Source organism: Lates calcarifer, linkage group LG20 (genome assembly GCF_001640805.2).
Source record: "Lates calcarifer isolate ASB-BC8 linkage group LG20, TLL_Latcal_v3, whole genome shotgun sequence".
NCBI lineage: Eukaryota > Metazoa > Chordata > Actinopteri > Centropomidae > Lates > Lates calcarifer.
Genome location: NC_066852.1, coordinates 5,824,579 through 5,850,965, shown reverse-complemented (window position 1 = coordinate 5,850,965; position 26,387 = coordinate 5,824,579). Strand labels below are relative to the sequence as shown.

The 26,387-nt window shown below is 39.0% G+C and overlaps 2 protein-coding genes across 2 annotated transcripts in view; both read right to left on the bottom strand.

Moving 5' to 3' along the window:
• The window catches only part of LOC108893531 (rho GTPase-activating protein 32-like), a 99,547-nt gene extending 88,243 nt beyond the window's left edge, over positions 1 to 11,304 (bottom strand). The window contains 1 exon segment of the mRNA XM_018691640.2: positions 10,828 to 11,304. The gene's annotated coding sequence lies outside the window, so the exon portion shown is untranslated.
• Positions 11,305 to 14,560: 3,256 nt separating this feature from the next.
• On the bottom strand, positions 14,561 to 22,433 carry vps26bl (vacuolar protein sorting 26 homolog B, like). Its single transcript, XM_018692259.2, has 7 exons — positions 22,042 to 22,433; positions 19,959 to 20,115; positions 18,990 to 19,154; positions 18,691 to 18,866; positions 18,431 to 18,573; positions 18,114 to 18,279; positions 14,561 to 14,951 (listed from the first exon to the last, which is right to left on the bottom strand). Exons 1-6 carry the CDS (start codon positions 22,262 to 22,264, stop codon positions 18,142 to 18,144), a joined length of 1,002 nt encoding a protein of 333 aa, XP_018547775.1. The 5' UTR covers positions 22,265 to 22,433; the 3' UTR covers positions 14,561 to 14,951; positions 18,114 to 18,141.
• Positions 22,434 to 26,387: the final 3,954 nt, after the last annotated feature.

Below are 26,387 nucleotides of genomic sequence, written 5' to 3'. Positions count from 1 at the left end.
AATAGTAAAGACTTCTTACTATTTACACATCCAGCTGTTACAGAGCAACATAACCAGTCATTTGGAGTTGTGTTTGTGGCTAAACTTTGGCTAAACTCCTGCAGGAAATGTATTCATCTTTAGCTGCTGAATACTTCACTAAATTGAACTTAGTGAAGCATTTAGCACTTAGCTAGTTTCTAACTGCATCAGGTAGTGTACATTGGGGTTTTAGAGCTTTTTTGTTGTAAATTGCACAATGCAGCCAAAAACTATTCTAATGTTGCTTGTGTGGCTACAAAAACAAAACAACAAAACCAAAGCCATACAGCTACGTTCCTATGTCCATAAATGCTAAGGGCATGTTCATGCTTTGTTTATATCTCAAGGTGTGATAAACCTAATAATATAATCAAGGCTATTTTTATTGCAAAATCTAGAAAGTTCAATCCAGATCCACAGAAGACATTACACACCTGTCACAGGCTGAGTAGTACCTTTTGTGAGAAGCTGAACTTCATGTGTCAGATAAGTCGAGTGTCCCTTTTAATTACCTTTCCACATTTAATGATTATAGGAGTATTACTTACTGACACATCTTATTACTGGTGTTTACGGTGATGTAGGAACTGGTGATTAGTCTACTTAATCAAGGTACATATGGAAATACACTCCAGAGAAGAGTATAAGAGTATATGTGCAGTGTTGTTCTGAAGGTTTCCTGCTCCTGCTTTTCTCATATACTAACCAAACCAAAATGATACTGACTGTACTGACAGGCAGCAACCTTAATTCCTTCAGTACTGCATATTCATGAGGTAATTTGGAGCCCTGCAGGAATTAGGCCATGACCAGGCAGTCTGTGCAGCATCTCTGAGTGACAGTAGCACCTTTTGTTGTTCCCTTATAGTTGCAGTTGAAGACAATGGCCACATCCGGCATTATGGTTTCAAAATGCTGCCAAATGCAAAGGAAACATTATAGATAGTTAGACCTCAACTGGAATGACAGTTCTCAATCTCATGGTTTACTCTCTCAAATGATCTCTCAGTTATTAAGTAATCTGGTAAGTGAATCATAGTCCCAAATAATTGTAAAATGACAATCCAGATTTGGTCATTAGGCCAGGCCACCCCCATCCCATCCCACTGGAGTCAGCCAGGCAGCAGTTAGCTGTCTCAGGACAAACTCAAGACTAAAATCGATGTGTGACACAGCCTTTACAATTCTTTTTCAACACTGCGTTTTTATCTGCCTTCTTATGCTTGTCATCTGATGCCTTCTCTCAAGTCTCCTGTCTTCAGCCTCTGGAGAATGGATGTCAGGAGAGTGACCTTGTTAATTCAATTCACCTTCGTAAGAGGAATACAAAGTCTGTCTGCCAAGGGACAGTGTTGGGTATCCGAGCCAGGTGCTTTATAGACAACTTAACAGCTCTATACTTCAGGGTTGGAATGTGAAACACAAGCTGGGTTTTGTGTGTGTCATTCAGTCATTAAAACACCCTAGAGCTATTTTTTTCATTAACACTGAAACTGTGACATCAGTTTTAGAAATTTACTCAATGATATTGCAGCTGAGAATCAACAACTTAGTCAGCAGCTCTGTGCAGCTTTCAGCCAGTTTTATTCCATCATTTTGGTTCGTTTTGTAGCATTACAGGGGTGAGGAAGGGGATAAAATATTCCCAGGGCAATAACAAGGCTTTCCTGGCCTTGTACTGCTCTGACTTATTCACAGAACACGTCATCCATTACGGCTCTGCTGGAGCTACTCAGGAGCGTTTAGAGTTAATCTATAATCCAAAAAATATATTCTAGGGTTACTGTCTATGTCAAATTGAATGTATGTGCATACTAGTGTTGTGCACTAAAATCTTTGACAAGTTGGGATGTCAGATGATAGTACAGAATTACTCCGCAACAAAATAACTCCTTTGGATCACCCAGTGATTTATATTGTTATTACTGACAATGTCTCTCCATAAAGGTGAACAGGACTCCCATTCTCATTCACAGATGTGAGGGTTTTCTCTGGGTTTCTGGAAAAACTATATAAAATGTTCATGATAAAAATCATTACCATTATCCTTTTACTATTTCCAAAATATAACAGAATTTCTTTTACAAACTAAAATCAGACATTAGTAAGATCAAGAGTGAAACATATGCTCATTGATAAAGTCACCACTATGTGCTGAAGTAAATCCTCCACATTTTTGTGACTGATCACACTCTGTGCCATACAAAATAACACATAAAACAAGACTCACGGTGAATGAATTTGGACTGTGATTTTCTTATCTTCCCATTGCCATTTAACAATATGACAGCATTTGGCTTCTCACCAAAAATGTCTGTTCAGTCAAACGTCTGTAGGCAGGTCGCTTTCTCAGTGGGCGTAGCCACTAGCCAGCTGACTGAGTTACTGGAGAGAGTAGATTCCTCTCACACTCTCATTCCTCTCTCAGAGCCATTTTCTCTGACAGTAAGCATTTTACAGGCTGTCTTTTTGAGCTCATCGTCTGTGACAGCTGAAATTCTTGGCTGTTTGACAGATTTTCTCCATAGTTCATTTCTGTAAAGATGTTGGGAGACGCTATGAATTTGTTTTCACTCATTATGAATTTATTCAGCAAGAAACTCTACACCAGCTTTCAGAAACTTCTGCAAGTTAAACTGGGCTAACGAAACACTTTCAGGGCTGACAGACATTGAAAGACTCACTATAATAGACGGACTGAAAACACTAACTAGTTAAGCAACATTAAGGCTACAAACAACCCAAAATAACCCCCACTTTATCAAACCTAATTTCCAGAAACATGGACTTGGACTGAATTGTAACTATCTATTGTCAACATTTTTCCAAGCCTCACAGGTGTCAGAGAGCAGTGCTTTTCATTTGGTAGCGCAGTACATACAATAACAGGGACATACACATTCGGACATGCTTGGAATCCAAAACTATTTCTCAGTTCAGAATAGAAACAACCTTTACAGACCTTTTTTCTGTCAAGTTTTTTTTCCAATAGCACATCTACTTACCAAAAATTTACCTTTACCCAGTGTCAATGTCAAGAATATTATGTATTTTATATAGACTTTACATTTGTTTACAGGAAGATATTATTGTGTTTATGTAGTGACTTCACTGTTATATTGCCATTACTCTAGAAATAACATTTTATCATATTTAAATTACACAATCAGGGAAGAACTTCTAATTTTTAGCTGCTTCTTATTGTTAAAATGTCAACTGTTGCTACCTACTGTTCCATTCCATGACTAACTTCATACTGGATTCAGACTGGATAACATGCTATCAAACCCCAACCATGTTTTCAAATCCTAAGATGACTCAGTAGACTGTGCTGTTTGAAAAGGGAGGCATTCATAAAGCACAGTGCATCCTGATTCAGGTCCAGAGTACATCTTATGTTTCAAACTGCTTTTGTAATCTACCATTTCAGTCTGTTTGGCCCTGTGTCTTATGTATACTGTACAGTGTTTTATATGTTGTGCAGAATGGGGTGTGTTGGGCAGGGTGGGGTGGGGTGTCATCAGATCTAAGAATAATTATACGAAGCAAAGAGGGAGCAGAGGATAAAATATAATTTCATATATATTTATTAGATGTTTACCTACAGTCCACACTGTGAATAAGTGAAGATCTTTAGCTTGTAAGATACTGAGACGCCTTGTTACAACATGCTAGGTGAACTTGACTTTAATGCACCCAGACAACATGACACCCATCAACCTAATTAATGGAATGAGAAAGGGGGAGAAGAGGAAGTGGGGGTGTTAAAAGTGGGTGACCAACTAATGCTCTCAAGAAAACACACAATTGTGACCCACTAGACAACTTTGCTTTAGGGGAGGTTTTGCCTCACTGGGCCTTTGCTGTCTGACGCCCCTGGGCTTTAGGGCATCCTGGAGCTCAGGAGCTTGTCCTGGAAAAAATTAAATCAGGCTACAGTATGAACAAAACAGGAAGAGCTAAATACAGACACATGGATAGATGACATGACAAGGACACTGTGAGTAAAGTAACAAGATTGAATACTGTCTACTAAATCTCCTTAATGAGCTTGGTCTAGATTTCATTCTTCCAAAATAATAAATGAATCAACTTTGGATTTGATGGCAAAAGCCCATAAGATTTAAAAAACAGAAGACGACCTTGTAAACTCATGAAAATGCAGGACAAGTCTCTCTCAGTCTTAACATGTGACCATGCTACCAAAGACCCAAGGTTTAAAGTTTAACTCGGGAGCTATTATGCTCACCTTTATCTTAGTCACTCTGAAAATCTTCAGAATAGGTGTGCTCATTTAAAAGGTTATGCTCTCACATAATGTATTCTGTGAAAATCAAAAATAAAAATATTCTGTGGTCCACTGTGATGGCCCTGCATGACAAATAAAAAGTTCTGCTCTTGTGTAAGATTTGTGCTGGAGAACACGACACAGTCAATGAAATGAGAGCATTCATTGAATGATGGGGCAAAGTATATGAATAGACAGCTTTTAGGCTTTCAAACAACATGAATAAGCCACTTCTCACACTGTCCAAAATGTGTTCGCAGCAGAATGCCAATGTCAAAGCGTATAGCTTATAAAGGCTTGCCAAAGATTTACAGATTAGACAACTGGTATTAATAGTATATTAAACAATGTTTCTATACAAGGAATAAGTAATGTCATGACTTCAACCCTGGCTTGATTTCGAAAATGCACGTTAGACTACAACTATATTACATTTTTAGCCTTCCTGTCTTCATCAGATGTCTCTAGGTAGAGACAGAGAGCAGAGAAAGAGGGAAAGGGTGACGTGACAAAGATCACTGGCTGGCTGTGAACCCAGGACATCACTGCAGCTTTTAACAAGTATAATAATAATTGGCAGCTATGGCATCACCACATGAACCCTAGAGCAGAAACTCTGAGAGATGCTGAAGGGGCTTAAACACTTCACAAAATACAATACAATGATAACAGTCACACATTTACCATCAAAACAGATTCATGACTTCACAGAGATGTAAATGAAATCAAGAATCATATATTAAGCTTACTATCATCAGTTTTATCTTGTGAAATGACAACCGTTGCTTGCTTGCAGATTTTATCTGTAGCTATAGCTAAAAAACTTTAGCTCCTTTAGCTGATTAAAACCTTAGCAGGCTGTTTTCATCTGTCATTCTTGCTGTTGCATCTTAAAAAGCTGCTGGAAATCATCTGTTACAAGAATTGTTTTTGTTGGGTGTGTCATTTAATGTCAAAAGTGAATAAGTCATGGGTTTATTAACTCAGCTGCTTCTTCTTGTGAATGACTGCCAAATACATTTTCTTCCAACTCAGTCAAAACTCATCATAGAATGAATGTTCTATATCTTAATTACTTCAATTTATTATATTTCATATACGTCCTTTACTTCGTTTTACTGTTAAATCATATATTTGAGAATTTCATTACTTTTGGCTCCGTTCTGTGCTGCAATGACCTAATTTTTCCTCGACGATCAATCCAACTTCTGTTTGTACCCTGTTCACCAGAACAATAGAGGTCAGGCCGTGTTCAACTTTTTCTACAATGCAACATCACATACTCCAGCAAGGCGCTGCTTTGGCCAATAACAGACATGCAAATATGCATTCCTGGTGGATTACTCTGTTACATGAGTGAACTGTATTTCTGCCATTTACCTCAAGATCTTCATAATGAAAGAAAAACAGTTTCCACCATGATGTATTTCCAGAGTTATCTGATAAGCCTTCAAAAAGATAAATCTGTTCCTCCAAGTGGACTTCCCAGATCATATCAATGTACATGAAACAACATGCCCACAAACACTGTCCTCTTGTATTGTTTTAACACAGGGCAAATGTCTATGTGAATATAGCCTAAGACTAGAAACTGAGGAAAAACACATCCCAGGCACCATAGTTTCAGAAGAAACGTACTCCAACAGTTCCAGAAAGAGGCTGTAAAAATGCTGACAAAAAACACAGGAGACAAATCTCTGAGCTCAGGTACAAGTAGCTCTGGCAGCTTCCAGTGCTTACTGGATGCTTTCAGCACCTTGTCACAACAATCTGTTGAATTTCCACACTTTTGGTAAGACACCAAGCTAAACTCTCAGCTTCATGGCTTCTCTAAATCCTTCCAAGTAGTTTCACACAACTTGCTGCCAACAAAGTCCTGAATGAGAACTCCATTTTGTCGATCTGATCTCATTATCCTCTGCTGGGCCATTGTGGGAATACCCTGGCAACTCACTAATCAGCGGCGATGTCAATGCCAGGATTGTTTACGGGGGAATGGAATCTCCTTTGGGAATGTCACGGCATCCTCAGAGGCCTGCGACAGTGCACCGAGCTTGGAGCGAGATGCTTTTTCACACTGCGAACAGAGAGTGTGCGGCTCTATGTATGTGTGGGACATGGCCTGAGGATAGCAGCGTATGCATTATGCATAATTAATGAACATGTGGAAAGGAATCACAGTGAATGCTCAACACCGCACAATGCGTCAGTATCTAAGTCTGGGGTCAGAGGTCATGTCTGGCTTTGTGCGTGGCTGCCGAGGATGGAGACAAACAAGGAGACCTTTGAGAGCGCAGGAGGTTTCATGTACATAACAAGAAAACAAAAGAAAGCAGTTGGTTGCGTAACAGGAGAAGGAGGACAGTCAGTCTGAACAGTGTTTCCAATTTTATTTCATCTAAATACACACTTCCAAAGTAAATGTTGTCCTGTTGATAAGAGGTGTTTTCATAGACTTATGATTAGGATTTGTTTTACTGTTTATTTGGATACACCTGATTTGCCTTTATCATAGTGTAAATTACTATAAGCTAAAGATGTAAAATACTGGAAAACCAAGATTTAGCTTCATTAAATAGGTGCTGTGAGGGCACTCATTAGAAATGAAAATGTATTATATTATGCTTAAAATTATTTAACTACCTGAACAATATGACCTATCATTACACGATAGGTTTCTGGCTTCATCCAGGACAGCCAACTGTTTTGTTTAAAAACAAAACCAAGGTCAAGATCACTGTAGTGAAATCTAAAAAAAGGCAGGATACATGTATGTGCTCACTTAAAATTAGCACCTGCACCCCTATGTGCTTCTTACTGAGTTTTAAACCAGTGTCTGCAGCCATGCTGGCCATGAACAGCTTTGTAAACCCTCTCAAACTACTTCAGATGTGGTCTGACAACACGTTGTACAAACATGTAAAAGTTTTCTAGTATAACCTTTCTTGTATAACCCAGCCCTGAGGCACAGTGGTGCTTTAAGCTTACTGCTAACATCCTCACAATGACAATGCCAGCATGTTTAGCAGACATTATGTTTACCATGTTCACCATCTTAGTTTAGCCTGTTAGCGTGCTAACATTTCCTAACTAGTATTAGGCATAAACTACAGCTAAAAGTGATGGAAATAACATTCATTTAGCAGGTGTTTGGTCATAAACCATGGTGGAGCTGAAATGTTTGATCAGCTATAATCAATTAATCAAAATACCAAATGTTCTACTTTCTTAGGAGGATCTGTTGCATTTTTTATCATTTAATCAAGGGAATAACTGGCAGATTAACATAAAACAAAAAATATCTTTGTCTGTACAAACTTTCACTGCAATGCATCCAGTCACTGTCAAGACTTGTCACTAAAACCAACAAACATCAACCTGCTGGTGGCACTAGATCAAAAATCAGAAAGTCAGAAATATTCTTTCCATTCAACAGCTGCTGAGATATTTCACTGTGGAACAAAGAGGTGGACCTTCCCTAGACTCATGCCAACAGCATGGCAAAAAAACTACTGCAGGAGAATTTGAATATATGCAATAGTATTACTACCCTACCAACTTAATACAGAAACTCACAGCTAAAGTGGCGGTGACTTTAGGCAAGTTCAGACCACATTATGCAGGCTTCTTCTCTTCTGTCATTAGTCTTTTTCACTACTCGAAGCTGAATTGTTGTACTTACTACACTGCCTCTTCCTTTATCATATATTAGCTTTCTTTCTCCGCTGGTACAAAACCTTAGCTCGGCTTGACATGTGTGACAAATGTGCTGCAGTCTCCAAGATTTACATCATCCATAAGCAACTACAAATAGTTGTGCCACCTGTCTGTTCAGCTATAGCTAACCCTGAAGTTACCACAGTAAGAAATCTGAAATGGTTTGAGTCTCCACCATTGCACCACAGAGTGTGTTGTTTTTTTCTTTGAGCTGTCCTGGCTGTCCAAACGTAAAACAGCAGCTTCACTTTTGCTCATTTGCTTCCATATAGAACCTTGCCGTGCTAATGTTAACAGTCTTGATAGATTATTTCAATCTCACATATTAACAGTGGCCACAAATAAAAGTACTTTTCATATACTTTGGCATTTCACTATTTCATAAAGGACCACTGTGGCCCCTCCTCATCCTATACTGACCTGGTTGAAGGAACAGGAACACTGACACTGACCTCAACAACAAAAACTGATCAACAAATTGCATTCATTGCAATGAGATGGGTATTTCAATGTCAAATAAACCTGCATTTATACTCAGGCCTGTGTTCACTAAGAGAGACTATAGGTAAATGAGCTGAGGACAAACAGCTCCTTCTCATTGCCACATAAACTCTATGAGTTGAAGGACATGACAGCTCAAAAGTACTGTCAAGTGTTACCATAATTCCCTATGTGTCATCTGATGAGTAATTAATATTTAATAGTGTCTCTATTTTATCTATTTAGTGGCAAAAATTCTCCTCAGCTAGATATAAAATCTATGAAAATAATCATCTGGTTTTCTTGCTCTGTCAGCTAAGAACTCAATACTTTACAACTGCAATTACAGCATCATTGTATGTGAATCGTGGTCTAAATCTCCAAGTAAAAGCCATTATTCTAAAACTGCTACAAAGGGTGTACTCCTCAAAGGAGCGAATACAAGTCTCTGACCAGGAATAACCTCTGTTACTGAAGCTGATTGTTACTTGGCTAGTGTGGGTTTATGAGTGACATATAGACTGAACTTCATATGGGCAACACAGACTGGTGTTTTTTCAGTGTCCCACTTGGTGAAAGGTCTCCACAATGTAGTGTCAGATTTCATCAAAAAAGAATCTGATTTCCAGGACTGTTTGTAAATTACTCCTTCAGAAAAAAAGGAAATTCACAGTGCCACTCTGCAATGACAGGTCTTATAAAAAAGTGTATGATGACAAAACTTATTGGCAAAGACATTAAGTTGTTACAATGAAAGTGTGTACAGGGTTATTTCTTCATATAAGAAACTTTAACAAACTAGAGTATTTGGCTCAAAGTAGCACCAAAATGCTAGGAATGCTAGCATAGTTGTAGACATGCAGATAAGATATATGTTTTCACAAACACACACACAGGCCAACTGACACAGGTATGATTTCTCCCGCTGCATAGAAAACATACTACACTGAACCGTGACCCTGACAGCAAAATACCTAACGAACCATGACTTGTAAACTGTTCCACGCCGATGATGTTGGAGGCAGCAGTGTAATACATTTTACAGGCGTGTTGCTGAACAATTAGTCATGCTAACCAGGAAATGTTGCACAAGGGAGATGATTGGAAAACACTCAGTCCTCCTGAGAAAAGTGTGCTTCAAGTGCCCCTGAGCAAGGCACTTACTGCCCAAATATTTCAGTGAAGATGTTCCATGGTGTAACAGGGTTGTAGCTGTGCTTGGATGCAACTTATATGAATAGTGTGTAGAAGTGTATTCCTCCCTGTTTGTAGCTGGTTAAATAAGGATTAAAGGCCTCTGTCCATATCTGATTAAATTATAATCTAACACAGGGAATGAAGCATCAGAGGACTGCTGGAACCGTGGATCAAATGACATGTGAGGCAGTGGGTAGCTTTCAGATGGTCTCTGGTGGATCACACCTAATTTAGGATTCAACATTTCAAATGAAATCATTTTAAAAAGAGAATGCCAAATAGAGAGACTTAGACCAACACTTTTCTCTTTGAAGCAGTGGAGCCCAGTGTCTCCACTGAAGCACTGGCACATTTTAAAAGGTAATGCAACATTCAGAAAATGAATTGTTTTCAGCTAGACTGAAACAGAACTGAGCGGATTTCATCATGACAGCTTTTAGATCTTCACATAGGCACTTTTTATGTGTGGGGAACGCCGCAAACCAGACTCCACTGAAAATACAGCAGTTTGATGTTTTCTTCTGTTGATGGTCTCCATAAATGGCTAAAAAAAAGAGAGACATAAATAATATCCTTTCACGAATCGATACAGTTTTCATGTGAATGCGGCATCATCTGATTCACCAAGCAGCATATGGATAGAGAATATTTTTATTCAACTTCATCACGGCTGTGATCGCGTTTGGTAGCAGTTGGTGGTACAACCGAATTAGAACAAAATCCTTAATATTACAGAAATAGTGTTGTTGTTTTGTGAGAGCAGCGCTGAACTTAAAGCAGTTTTAAATTGCCCTATTTTTGAATGAGATTCTGCTTATCATTCTCACTACGGGAGGATTAGTCAACTCCATGCAAGCCATGACTGGCTGGGGAGACGAACTCTCGCTTTGGCCAATAAACCCCCCCCCACACACACACACACACCCCACCCCCCTTACACACACACACACACACACACACAATACACACATGCCCGCCGACTAACATGAGACAGTTTACACTGTCTGGCCACTAAACACCAACTACAGCTCTACATAATGTTATCTAGCAAAGCAATTGGAGAGGGGACAAAGCACACATCACGAGCATGAAGGATTACTGTGCTAAGTTCCAAGTAAAAGTACCTGTGTTTCTGTGGTCGAGGCTGTGGTCGTTGACCACCGTTGGTCGCTGAGATGAGCTTAGCTTTCGCTGTCTCCGTCTGGCGCTTCACCGCTGTTAAATTCTCTCTTCATCACAGCTTAACCCAGCAGACCCAAACACGTCAGGCAGAAAGTATTTGAGAATATTTTTCAATTACTCCCCGAGCTGAAGGAAAACGCGCCAGAGGTAACGTTCACAGTTTGGTTAACCCCAAACAAAAAAGGCTCCCCTGGGACAACACGGCTCACAGGCAACGTTCTGTTGTGTTCTCGGGAAAAAATAAAGACTAGTATCTTCCCAAATGATTCCGTCACTTTTGAAACAAAAGTCTGACTAAATTCGCCCTCCTCTTGAGTCACAAGACGCTATTTCCAGGTTGAAACTTGTAAAGAGCCTCCTCCGTGTGCTACTCAATGGAGAGCACACCTCGGACTAGATACTGACTGGAGCAGAGAAGCAGCGCTATCTCTGTGCCGCGTTCACGTGCTGCTGGAAATGCTGCACTCGAGCTAGTCAAAGGCTGAGAAAATAGAATGCAAATATGCATTTTGCTATCATTTTCGTTCTGCCCCGACTGGCATGACTTGGTGGCGTCTGATTATTACTTGCATTATATACTATGCATTTTTAAAGCATGCATAAAGACTTTTTTCAAAACATTTCTTAGCTCAGCTATTTTGCTGATACTGCAACATAAAAGATCTTACAGCAGCTGCATTTTTAAAACAAACCAACTGTCACATTCTAACTTCGTTTAGATGAGGGCAGTTTTGATACTAAGACCAAGATAAATAAATTGCTTTGTAGTTCTGAAATGTCCAAGTGACTTTAGATGGTTCCAACCACGGACTTAGGGGTAGCCAATAAACGCACCATTAAAATGATCTTTAATTTCACTAATTTAATTAAATCACCCATACTTTTTTTGTATAGCTGAATAAAACATGAAATGATGCTCTTCTTTTTTGGTGTCATGGCCATACCAGATTACCAGCCAGATGACAAGCAGTGCTGAGCTTAACCATAGCCACTCTCTCCACAAGTTGACAATTCATTTTTTATACAAACATGTATGATGTATGTATGCAATGTTGTGAGTGAATTTGGATCTCTTTCAGTCATATGCACACGCAGACACCATAAAGAGGCAATGTGATCCTCTGACAGCAATATGGCAGTGTGATCCTCAGAGGAGGATTCAAAGTCCAGCACAAAGCCACCCTTGCATCTATGAGAATGGTCTTTACTTAAGCCAGCACCAGTAAACAGAAGCTGATCCTGGATCATGTTGTTGTTTGGAACGAGGAGTCTTTCTCTAAAATATCTGTCATCTGAAACTGAGCAGAGGCTGTATCATTCACAAAGCATGATGTCAGGCATAGCAGTGAATTTACAACAGAGGGGCTTGAAATAATCCATTTTCATATTTTGGAATGTCCAATGACCCAGAGAGACTAATTCATGCAAGATGTTCCCAATGATCTGAAACAGTGGTTGGACTGGTTCGAACTGAGCTTTTGTGCAGGTCTGGTCATTAGTTTCAAACATGCTATTTATTATTTTTTTGGTATTGTAACCTATTTTTTTGACCAGTTACTGGCAGTGTTTTACTTGTGAGATGCAGCAGGCAGCCATTCAAGTGAATCTACACTGTGTTTAATAATAACAATAATTCAAGTGGCTGACTGGATCATAAAAATCCCTCATGGTTCCAGGGTGGTTCTAAAAGAGAATCTCATCTTCTTGCTCCTACCAATGCCTTTCTCAGTCAGATGATCCCTGGCCTGTTTTAGTTCACTCTCTACCTGGCAGGCTTAAGTGACAGACTGCCTCAGCCTGGGGATATAAATGAAGAACCTTAATGACCTGAAGCCGCTGGTCTGCAAAGATATTCTGCATCTGTATGCTTGACTTCAGTCTCTGGCACAAGATTCACAATCAGCAAAACACCGTGAACCACTACCAATGATTCATACAGTTTGTACTTGTACACGGAGTGTCACATTTCCATTACATACATTAACAGCTCATATTCAGTCACGCAGTCATCAGCTGCACCACAAACACATCTATCCTTACAAAAGACAACACAGCACAGTATTTTTGTGTAGCTTTACAGTTTATACACATATAAATGGTCAATTAATCACATATCACGATGGCATGAGTCATGCCTTTCCTCTCAGTAAGCTGCATGGTGTGCCAATAGTTAGGATAATACTAGTCAGCAGTCTCTGTTAATCAGGTCAAATGGATATCTACCAGTTAGTCTACTCTGAATCATTTGGACTCCTGAAGCCTCATATTAGCTTCAGATCAAGACAGTCCACTATCACTTCCACTGATAGCATATTAGGAAGGGATCTTTTAGTAGCCACACAACACAAAGGCATGCTGTCATTAATTTGACTAATTTTCATGACAAAGATGACATTTGACAATGGACTAGCAAAGATGCCACAGCTGCTGCCCTCAGGCTATGGGAGAAAACGTGTGACAAATTGGAAAGTAGTGTGTAATTACTGCAATGAGTCTTGTGAGGATAAAAAGTTAAGAGCAGTTTGGTATTGGGAAAAGATTCTTCATCATCTGGGAAAAGATGATCAGCTACTTTCCATACTGCTGATTTTATCTGTTTCACCTCAGATCCAGAACTGGCAGTTGGTGCATCTGTCTCGTGATCACGGCTGAACATCTTGTTGACGTCCATCTTTTCTTACACCCTCATACAATTGCCCTGTCTGTCGAGCACAAGGACTTTCAGTTGAAGCCGACTGTGACAGAGATGCCACCTCATAATAAGACCTTCAGTCTGCATTCAGTCAAACGTTTTCTCTTTAACACCAACGTTTTCTCTTACATGGCAGAAATACTTCCTGATTATTGACAACACACAACACCAAACCACAATATCATTCCTACTAAGTCTGTTCAACTGCTAGAGCTTCACTCCCTGTTTAACATGATGAATGAGTCATTTGGATCAGTTTAACTGCCTGCACTCTGCATAAAAGAAAAAGATTTGCCTCAGGAGTGACGAGTTTCTTATTTATGTCTGAGGCAAAAAAAAAAGCTTTGTTTGCAGTCTTTTTAAGGCTGTTATACACTCACATTTTCTTGAGGACCTAATTTACACATGTACAGTATAGCAGATGTAATAATTACAGGTTATCACTTGCTACAAATGTCTAGACAACCTTTCTTGACTTATAATCTCTTACCCTTTAAGTAATGCAATTTAACAGTGGCCTTAACTTACACAAATTGGTCTGTGCCCAGCGAATCTGGTTCATAAAGAAATGTGATGTAAACCTGCCCCCTAGTGGCACCATGTGCTCCCCACAGTGAGGATTATACTGGGGATTTACTCTGGTCCATCAACGAGACATTTACTGAGAACAATCATGAAGCATTTAAATTTCTAAATCCATGCCCAAAACAATAATTTCAACAAAACTGAAAAACAGAATTTGAGATGGTCCACATCACTGCCAGAGGGACTAAACATGGAGTCAGCTCACGTGCAGTGCAAGTCTGATTCACTCAGGTAAAAATATATGACTAAGTAATGTTTATCATTCTGACATTCATGGTAAGAAAAATATGCAAAATATATATCCACAATCAAGAAGAGAACTCAGACCCAGGAAGAGCACACCAACACTGGAATTTCATTTTGTACAAGTTAATGTCACACAATTAACACAGAGAAAATGTGTTATTCAGTTACTCCCTTTTAATGCAAAGTAAAACAAGAATATAAAATGATCAAAATCAACATTTATAGACAGGAAGATAAAATATGACAAGAACATAAACAAAAAAAAAGGAGGAGGTTGCATTTACATTGTGCATTTATAGTTTACTGTACATTTCATCATTCTTTTCTATTTTAATCTCAGTTTACTCTTTATTACAAACTGGGTTAGTTTAGCTACTGTGTCTGTACCAGGACTGGCAGCAAGTAAAATAACAGCCACATTTAAGAAAAAAACAAAAAAACAAAACAAAAACAAAAACATGTACTGTGTACACTTGTTTCTTGAATGATACTTGTTTTTCTTCAACAGATTTCAGTGAAGTGTTGTCTCAGTGGAGGTAACCGCTAAAATAAAGTACACGGAGTTAGGCAGGGAGATAAGGACAACACATTTACAATTTAGTGACTATATGAAAATTACTAGGCTGGGAGCTGGGGTCAGAGAAGGAAGAGGAGTAGTACATGCAGAGGACAACGGTCATGTCTCGCTACTGGGGCTTTATTTTGTATTAGCAGTTTAGTAAGTACTCTTGGCTCTTGAGATAGTTCTTGCCTTTTAGCCTGCACCTGATGACATGTTAGGATGTTCTGACATGAGCTAGAAGTTAGTAGGACCAATATGTCAGTCTTTAGAAACAGCAGCTGTGGATCTTCAGTTTGTTGGACCTCATCTCTCTGAAGGTGTGTTCAGACAGAAACTGAAGGGAATTTTCACTGTGCTTCATTTGTGCAAATTAATTTGCCCCAAACAGCAAATGTATGTTAGCTGTAAGCTAGTTACCAAAGGACGCACCGACCATGTCATCCGGGTCTGTGCTCAGCTCAGCCTCTTACTGAACTAATAACTCAGCAGCATCTCCACTTGTCTCTGTTATTTCCCTCCAGCCTCTCTCCTTTTTCCTCTTGTCTCTCAACTTTTATGAGTAAGATTCATAACGTGTCAGTTTGTGCGTCTCCGGTTGAATTTGCATCTAAACAAGTCTTTCCATTTAACTGGTATGAAATTGTGTTGTCTCTAAAATTTGCTTTGTTTTCTGTCTGAACACACAGCCACAACAGCCACCTTCACTTTATTCTGAACTTTAACAGAACTATACTAAGTTAAATATACATGTCCTACTAGTGGCTGAAGTGAAAATATTACAATGCTGAGGCCCCTCAGCAGCCACAGAGCTGCTTCCAGTTCTCTAATCTACTAGTTAGTAACTTTTGGGTTAAAACAGAGAGCAGCTGAAAATTCTCAGTAAACAGAATACAGGATTTGTTTTATTATTAAAAAACAATCATTATAAATTAAGCTTCAAAGCAGGGTTGATTTGACAAATTAGGGAGGAGGGGGTTTGAATTTAAAAGGTTATTCATATTTTAATGATCCTGTGGAGAGTAAAACTTAAAAAAGAGCTATAGAGTGGTGTACAAGGCAGTGATTTCTCCCACCATTAATAACATGTCAAGGAAAAATCTCAGAAGAAGGAACCTCTTCAGTCAAGCTACATGAATCTGAATAAAAATGTCCTGTTGGCTCAGATCAACACACCATAGGCTGGTGTCCTATATTTTAGCAGTTACCTGAACAGCAGTCTGGTGACATGTTGCTTCAGCACAACAACAGCATATTAAAATTTGACCTTACTGCCAAAAAAAAAAAAAAAGAGTATGAAATATATAGCTGTCTATATCTTTAATGATACACAGTGATAGATTTTGCAAAGTTGCACAGCATAAGCTTGTCAAGCAAAAGGCAGCAGGCTGGGGCAATGTCAGGGCAACAAGCTGAGTGCTGGGGCTCAGTTTCAGTGCTTCACACTTTGTACTCAATAGTGTGTGCTTGCTTTTTTCAGTGTGGAAAAGATCTATTTTAAAAAAGGACACAAAATAAGAAGAGGTAATGTCACAGGAACTCCATTATCTACTCTGCCTGACCAGAAGCAAGAAAATAACCTGATTATACTTAATTAGAAAATAGACGGGGTTTGGGATTCTTAGGGTTCTGAATTGTACTTAAGAACTCAATAGGACTGAGATAGGACTGACACTTTCACATTAAGATAAATCATCACCATCTTTACACTAAATCCATTTTAATAATAAAGTGGCTGTAGTGGATAAACTGATTAACATGGTCTAAATGGAAAGAAAGGGCACAGCAGTACACTGTGGCAATTGTTATCTAGTATTGCACTGAAATGTTTTGGCAATAAACCCTTAGGCACACAGCTAACTAACAAAGAGGCAGCCAGTCCCAGCAGCCTACAGACTACTGACAGGCAGGACTCCTGAGCATCTATGTCGACTTTGTCAGCAAACACGGGCGTAATACTGTCTGTATTAGATTTGAAGTGATGGCCGGGGGTAGCGGAGTCTGACATTTACTCTACATATGAAACCTGTCATGAGTCCAGTGAGTTCAACAACAGCACTGGAAGCAAAAAAAAAAAAAAAATCATAGCGAGATTATAGTGCAAATAAGAAAGCAGGGCTTCAAACAATCAGAGACTGTAACAACGGTGGTTGGAGGAGCCATGTTTGTTATAAGCAGCAGTGGCAACACCTGGCTCTGACCCACAAGCAACTGATGCTGATCAAACATTTCATGTTGGTTAAAAATGGAATTTTGTTAAAAAATAAATACTCTGTAGTCATGCCTATTTCTGATGAGAGCTTTGGAATGTATGAAAATATTTTAAGCATACAAATATGTAAATGTCCTTTATTCAGAGCATTTCTGAAGTCTTGAACTTTATTATCTAAGAGACACTGTTTGTTTTGTTTGTTTTTTAACTGCAGGAGAAAAATATTTAAATTAAAACCAGATGAGAGGAGTTTTTTCTCAGCATAGGGAATGGCAGCAAAATAATCTTAAATGAATTAATGTCACATTCTTGTGAGAAGACATACAGAACTGTACTGTAAAATAAAAAACGTTTTATAAACCTACTGTATGACTACAGTTTCTGCACAGCGCAATCATCCAGCCTAAGCAGTTTGAGGGAAAGTTAGAAAAACACCCGAGATGGCTCTCTGCCACATTCTGTACATTCATACACACACGTGAATTCAAGGTATCGGCTAAACAGTATTTGCAAATGATATTTAAGTGCATCTAACGGGTGAAGTTTGCCCCACTCTATAACTGTATAATAAACGCCAAAAGAATTAAGCTAAGCACTTAAGTTGATTCAAATTTGTGCAGTTTTTAATGACAGACAAATTAGCTGAGACTGTCTAATCAGTCTTTGTGTGGTAAACTCCACCCAGCCAGTACTTCAAGGTGGTTAAAACAAACACTCGCAAACATTACTCGCAAACTACAGTCTAAGCCTGGTCTGACTGTTTGTTCCCTTGACAAACACACACTGTCATATTTCAAAGCCTCTCACTCACTCATGCACACTCGCACACACACTTGGAAAAACACTGCAGTGCATTCTATCTCGATGCAAACAAATTACATTCACATTCAGACTTTGCTGACAATTTCTGCAGTGTGTTCACTCAGACACTCACTACGCAGGGGTGAAGTGCATGCTGGGCTTTAGCTGTCGCCTTCTTCATTGCTCTGGGACTGGGACCTCTCTGGATTGGAGGAGCCTTCAAAGCGCTGGGAGGCGATGGCTGCTTGGTGAGACATACTCTTCCTCACTATATCACCTTTCCTCCACAGAGTGATCTCCTGCAACATAACAATACAAGACTAATGATATACAAGATGACATAAAGTCATGTGCCAGTGGTGGTCCCTTACATATATCCTGCTGGGAACTGTAACAGATGAACTACAGATATCTCCAGGACAAGACGAGGCTGCAGTACAGTGTGTGTACCTGCTGTTTGAAATAGCGTCTTTCCTCCTCATCGATGAGGACCAGGTTGAGGTAGTACCGCACAGAGAACTTCTTGTTAATGTCTCTCATGGTGGGTGTCATCTCATAGCCTGCCAGAAACAGCCTGATGGGGATGGACTCTCCTGCAGCGCGAGAAGTCAGAAGCAGAATTAGTGTGCAACAAATGAACTCACAATCCAAACACACAACAGAGACTAAGTTCATTACCCACTACAGACAGTAAATACACTTGTCATTACCTCTGACTGGAGCTCCATCCATGATTTCGTACTTCGCTATGGTGTCGTTCTCATGGTAGACGTTGGGTCCTGTGCCGGTTGTCTCCCGCTTAATGATATCAATCTCCATATGTCTGATCTTAATCCTCACCAGCAGGAAGTAAATCTTCCCTACGATGACATCTTTTAGGTGATACCTGCAAGCAAACGGCATCTGTCAAAACCAAACACTCATTTTCTCACTCTCTCTTGCTTTCAGGAGGGAAACAAGTACAATTCTGATCTAAAAGGCTTAACTTAACAGTACAAACAAATCGTACTTTGATTTATTGTACTCAAACTCTATGTGTAGACAGTCCTCGATTCCCACTTCCATCTTGATGGAGGAGTTGAGCTCAGGGTAGGTGCTGAGAGTGTGGACCACGATGTCCAGCTCTTTGCTAATGTCATTCAGTCGCCGGCTTACTGTCGCCCTCAGGAAGTATCTGGAAGCAAATACAAAAATTAGTTCACAAGCCATGTATGTATGAAACAGGACTACAAGACTTCAGTTAATGTAGAGCACAACTTGTTCTACTTTATCAGCCTTTGCTTAGGATCAGTGTTGAACATTAACTGTGCACTGTGCAGTTCCATATCACATTAGAGGAATAAGTTAACATTTTTGGAAATATACTTATTTGCTTTCTTGGTGAGAGTTAGAGATGAATATTGTTACCACTCTCACATCTGTCTGTTAAATATGAAGCTACAACCAGTGGTGGTTTAGCTTAGCCAGTTAGCCTGTCTCTTTCTAATGGTAATAAATTCCTCCAACTAGCACCTCTAAAGATCACAAATTTATATGTTATATCTCATTTGTTTAATCATTAGAAAAAATAAAATGTAAAAACTGTGAGTTGTGGTTCTGTGGTTGGTGGCCAAGAAATAATCCCACACATAAGCCTGCAGAACAGACAAATATGAGAGTGGTATTTGTCTTTTCAACAAAAGAAATGATTACATCCTCTAACGAGTGAATAAAAACATTGTATCGGTTACATGGAACATGCCATCAGATGATTGTAGTGATGCATCAAAACCAATAATTCAACATTTAACTAAGATTAACTAAGATTTGAGCTAGTGGAAATCATCAGTCTGCTAATATGAAAGTTTCTACAAACTATTATGGGTGGAGCAATAAAAAAAAAAAAAAGTATGGTGATTGTTCCAGCACCAAAGTCCAACTAAATCTACAATGTAATTCATTCATGCACACCACACACTCAGCACACAGTAGAGCTCACCGCAATTTGACGTTTTGACCAGTGTAAGACTCGTAAGGTTTTTCCACGTGTGTGAACTCGAAGTCAAACGTCTGTGACTGTGTGAGCTCCCCTGGCCGAGCCAAGTCTTTTACAAGAGACACAAACTCATGGTGGTTTCCTCTGTCATAGTACAGCTCTGGAAAAGACACACATCACACAAAGACACATCAGACATGACATTCTTTGACATAATCTGATGAGGAGTCTGTGCAAGCTTTTCCTCTGAAGCTGACAGCTGATATGATCTGATGACTGTAATAGCTTTGTCTTGACTATTGTTGATGTCCCATGTCTATCTGTTTTAAACTGAAATATCATTCAGATTATGATCTGTTATTAGGGACACTACATCCACTGCAGTGTTTAATCTTATTTCAGGCAGAAAATGATGTATGCTGTAAGAAATTCTACCATCCAAAGTACTACTTCTCATTTGGAAACAAATGGGAAAAAGGGGAACAGGAGGGGTGCAGCAGCAACATTCAAGATGCATTAAGTGTGTAGGAGCAAGAAAGAGGAACTTCTTACCACTGCAGCATAATGTCTGTTTAACTTGAACTAAGCCCAACTATAAAGACTACATTTTAATCATTTATTAAAGAATTTAAACTAGAAAAAGTATGTACCCTTCAAAGGATGCAAAAGAACTGTAACTAGATGGATTGCTGGATATCTTTATCAAGCAGGCCCTGAGGCAGGCTTAACACAGTGCAACCATTGTGCAATTAGTTGCAGATTTCATATGAAATATTTGCTTCAACACAAGTAACAGTTCCCTAAGTGAAGTTGACTTATTCTTTAAGGATTTTGCTATCGTACCCTGACACTTGAAAAATGAGGGTCTATTATTAAATGTATAATATCTTGACTGTATGATTAGTTGACTACTTTTACATGGTGCAACCTGAATTCCAGGGGTGGAAGAAGGAATCAAATCCATGACATGCCTTATACTGTACTGTAATAGCTGAAAAAAAAAAAAAACATCTACCACAGTTATTTTCAGACAGTCTGAAAATATTAGCCTCCTACTCATCCAATGTCACTTGTTTAAATTGTTTAAATTAATGTCAGACACCTGTCCACCTATCAATATTACATTGTTATATATTATCATGGGGTCATTATTACAATTAGCATGTAAAAAACATTTAAGCATTGCAGGGTGTAGCTAATTTTAATCATTTTATATACTGTGGAGCACTTTACTCTATTACAATTAATTATATCTTCATGCTATAATATGGCTGAAACATCAGTTAGTGAAATAAAGTCTGCTAAGAGTCTGCTCTGCATAGCCATCGCAGTACTGCCACCTCTTTCCAAGTATTGTTGCTTGTTTGCTGAATTGGATTATTTAGACATCCTGAGCAGCTGGGCACACTTCCCCATAGTTTTGAGCACATTAGCTACAGAGCATAAGCTCATAATATATTTTGCATGGAAAATCTTCATCTACTAAGTAACTACATTACTGTATGTCATTACTGTAAGAAGCTGTACTCAGTTACATTCCCCCACTGCAGGAATTAGCTTCAGTTCCATGCTACTTAGTTTCTTGTGAAGAACAAAAAGAAATAAATGATGTATCATCTGTAATATTCAGATTCAGTTTGCTCACAAGTTTCATTTTCAACCTTTACTTAATAGCATTCAGTGTATATTATTGTATTTATGTATAAACTGTCTCTTAGTAAGAAAGTCACAGCTCTAATCTGATAGAACAGATCCACATTTTAAAAACAAGGGTCAAAGGTTAGTGAGACATCTAGCCAATGGCTGCTGTGTCAGCTGACGTTAGCTTGCACCTACGTCTGTCACGAGACCCGCCGCCTCACACTGACACTTGTTAATGTTAGTACAGTACAGTACTATGTTGTCGCCCGGTGCGACGTTAAAGTGCTTCACATCTCACTTATTAAGATAAATGTAATAAACTCCACAGTGTGAGTGTTTAGTGGCGTGGTCAGCGCCCGTAGCTAGCTGCCTAACATCTCCTGTCAGACTTTGGCTACTTCTGTCAGCGGGCTCGGCGTGAAACGCAGGCCCGCCAGCCGCTCACCAATCTGGCCGATAAACTCAATCTTGATGCCGTTGTGCTCCAGTCTCTTTCCGGGATATTTAAGCGTAACGTTGACTTTCCCCGACACCGTTTCCCCATCGTAGAAGAGAAAATATTTGTCCTTCCTGCCGTCTTCGCTTTTATGCTCAGCTTTCTTTCTCGTTTCGGCGTCATTCAGAACTATGTCGATGTCCGCACTTTGACCAAAACCAAAGAAGCTCATGGCTGCTTGTCAGTGGAGCTCTGTCACTGGATGCTGCTGAGAAAGACGCCTCCTGTTGTGTAGAACAACACTCTGTAGCGTCTAGTCGTTTAGCAGAGAGATGTGCAGTGCGAACAGCTTCTCAGATTATTCAGTAGTTCGAGTTACAACCGACCGACTGCGCATGCGTCTACAGTCATGTGAAAGCAAAACTGTATTTATTAGTCGAGTTTTTCTTTTTTTATTCTCTTTAAAACTTTGGACATGAAGTTATACTCGCTGCTAAAATAACACAACAATCTGTGGTTGAATTAGATAATCTTAAATACTTGTATATTTTCTCGTTCTGATAGGTCTGCACTTTTTTGGCGCAGTGTCAACAGGCGGAAGAAGCCGCCAACCCTGCGCACACTGATACCTTGTTGCCCAGAATGAGGACTTTCAGGTGCTGAGGTCATGTGCACAGTCTGTTGCATACGCTACTAAACCATTTTGTGACGTTAAACACATCAGCGTTGATGTCTGTAAGTCTAGACATGTTTGTAAAGAGCTTTAAAATAATGAAGTGTCATTAAAAGTATTCACTGTCTGTCTTTGTCTGGAAAGGTAAACCTAAACTAATGATTATTTGAACAAATAACCCCGAGCCTGTTGACCTTTTTCAAACCTTTATTCAAACCTTTATTACATTACAACATTTAAACACAATTTTAACATTTCATAACAATATAACAAAATAATAAAGTGGTGCAAAATAATAAAGAGCCTGTTGTTCTTCAAGCAACATGACATGAACAGTGATCAGAGGTTTTATTGCCATCAGTCATACTGTAGCTGGCAACAGAGTGTGAGCAAGGTGCACTTTGGTGATTACTGACTAAATGTTTTTAGTTTATATCTCACATGTATCACTTGTACTGATATTTTTGTGATCAGCATAAACATTAAACACCAATAACAGCTTACAAGACAGGCTCATAGAGTGACCAGACTTACAGTAGATAGAGCCTATGTGCTTATATAATGGACCAGACACAATGTCATGAACTTAAAAGTAACATTACTTACACACTTTGACATAGATTAGGATTACATGTTATTAGGACTTAGAGATAGGAATTACAGGCATAAAGAAACATATTCCACTGTGCCAGTTAACTAAAAGTAAACTCTGATAACTGATGAATCTTTAGCTGCAATTCATTTCAAAGTGAGGTTCTTTGCTTGTGGAATGTTTACTTTATATCAGACTGCTCCACAATGTGCAATCTTAGATTTAGACTTGGACGGACTTTATTGATCCCTTTGAGATGACTCCCTTGGGGAAATTACGTTTCCAGCAGCAAATACAGACAGATCTCATGACCAGTTGCATTAATTATAAATAAATATGTATTGTATTCATGTGTAAATGAGTATTATATAAATTATAATTAAATTATTATATACATTAATATGACTTTAATCCTTGACTCAGTGTAAATACATCAGTTTGTCTTCTAGTTCTCACATTCTGAATTTATAATTGTGAGTTCTGTCTTGTGGGTGGAAGGAGAACATGCTGGGGAGGGGCTGATGACAGAGGGGGCTGAGGGGAACAGAGGAAGAGTGTGTGACACAGAGTTTGTTAGTGACTTAGTGTTTCTGAGTAAGGAAGTCCCTTTAACCATCAAGAGTTCTTATAAAGGTTCACTTGCTCTCAGGATCAAGCATGAGAGGCAGTTTGGACATAGTTGTGTGATGACAGTGCTGCCCCACTAGAGGGCAGAGTTGAATCATAACAGGAACAGATCAATCCCTCAGTCCAGAGGGTTTTATGCATTTAAGCTCCTGATAGTTTGTGCCATTATTCAGTATTTTACATTTCCATCTCAAAATAAATCCTCACCCACATTTTTAGCACTGCGTGTCCCCCCCCCCCCCCCCCCAACCCAGATTTTAATTCTTGATTTCTGAAACTTTAAAAAGGTTTTTCAGTTACAGCCAGTGCAGTGTTGGTATTTTACAGTGAACAGACTGGTCAGTATTATATGGATCAGGAAATATAACAGCAAGTATGACAGCAGGTCAACACCATTCAGCCATGTTTCACACACATATCCTCTGACACCATCTACAGTATATTAAATATTATGTGTGTCAAGGAAGAAACACAGTGTGCAAAGTGTGTGTGTCACTTAGCTCATTACGAGGCTCCTCCGGGAACAGACTCTTAACTGTGTAATTAGTTCTTGTGACTTATGAAAAAGATCATAATGATCGTCCTTTTGTGGGTCGTTTTATGATCAAACTCGACAACAGTTAAATGACTCCCCCTCAGGCTTTTATTTTGCATGAACCAAAATGTAACAACAGTATCTCAGAAAACTGACTCATTTTTGAGACAGAATTTAAAAAAAAAAATAAAAAAAATTGTCCCCAACAGCATCCTGACATGTGAGAGCATCACATGGTGAAATTCAACAACTCTGTCTCATATTTGGACACTTTTAACAAGCAGAGCCCTCCCAGCTGTCCTGACATGGCTGAAACCACTTATTTATGTAGGGTCCAGGGTGGTAGGTGCAGCTGTAGCCCTGCTCCGATACAGACAAATATCTTCTCAACATGTCAGTTCATCACATCTCGCTGTGATATTTTCTAAACAGGCTACATCCTTCTGTCAAGTACAATTTTCTCCCATCTGTTTTTCTCCTGGCTGTGGTCTGCCCACACTACTATTACTCCCTGCTCTGTCTCTATTTGCCCATTGCAGCAAAATAAGTACATATTTTAAAAAGCAGAAAAAGTTGGAATGTATCTATATCGTCTATTGATATTAGGATTAGACTGTTAAATCAGCTGATGGTGCAGTGTTTCTCTAACATTCAAAAGGTCACCACACCAGCTCTAAAAAAAGATCAGGCTGCATCAAACTGAACAGTTTCTGACTGGTTATCTGACTGGTGTTTTGCTGAACATCTTTAGCAGGAACCAGTCCGATGAGTCCTGAACATAGACGGCACATATTGAGAAGTACGAGGTAACTGATTATGGTAATCAAACATAATCAGTCAAATTTTGCAGACACTGTGTCATGTGATAGGTAGCATCAAAGTAACCAACCACACATTATTATAGTCAGCCACTCAAACACGTGTTTTTGCTTTTCGCTCCCTCATTGTGACTTTTGAGCTTCACTGACGCTGGAATCTGCTGCTGAGGGAAGAGTTTCTCTGTGCTCAGTTAACACATGTCCGAGCAGGATTTATGACATCAGCACCAGTCTGAAAACCAACCCTGGTCCAGAGATTAGATTACAGTGTGATGTGGTAACCTGTAATTATCTTATTATATATACACAGATGGATATATCACTAGATGGTACAATAGCTGTGGTTGTCTCTGTGGAAGCAATACTTTTAAATCTTATGAGCAACTAAAAAGATAATTGTGAAATGTAACTGAATTTAAAGCTGTGAAATGACTTTCCAAATGACTCTGGAAATTAAACAAATGAAAATAATAATTAAAATAATAATAATGCCCTAATTGGATTCGGTTAAATTCAAGATTAAAATTTCAAACTTGAACATCCAAGCTCAAGGATAATCAATCAAGCCTGGTATTGATCAGTTCTGTCCTGTCTTGTCATCTTGAATTTTTGCATTTGAATTTTACTACTCCAGTTTTAGTAATTTGAGTTTTTGACCTGACATTTTAAATCCCAAAAAGGCCTGGTGGATTCATACCACTTTTTCATATTGGACATTTGAATTTTCTGAATTTGTGAACCCACAAAAGGTTCATACACGTACAGTGTGGATCAAGCATCTTTAGCATTCAGCTCAATCTGCCACAGTCACATATATTCCTCCTTCATTTACTTAGTTACTCACATGACCGTATGAAAAAGAAATGAATTCATCATTAGAGGAAAGCTACTGTATGACAGAAGAGGTAGTAAATTACTGGCAGAACATACCAACACAACTCACCACAGAGCTGCCTGTTTTATCTCATTAACTTACAACCACACATACTGCATAACTTTCAGAGGCTGTGCAGATTTAATGAGTCAGCCTCCAGAGTCCTGTGGTCTGTTAGGTCACTAAAAAACTGAGTCAATGTTTGAAAATGTCCCTCATTTAATGATATGCTGAGA

Coding starts and splice junctions, on each gene's coding strand:
- vps26bl (XM_018692259.2), bottom strand. CDS start 22,264: ATGAGCTTCTTTGGTTTTGGTCAAAGTGCGGACATCGACATAGTTCTG. Junction 19,155..19,958: donor GGTCAAAACGTCAAATTGCG/GTGAGCTCTACT, acceptor ATTTGCTTCCAG/ATACTTCCTGAGGGCGACAG. Junction 18,280..18,430: donor GACGCTATTTCAAACAGCAG/GTACACACACTG, acceptor GTTATGTTGCAG/GAGATCACTCTGTGGAGGAA.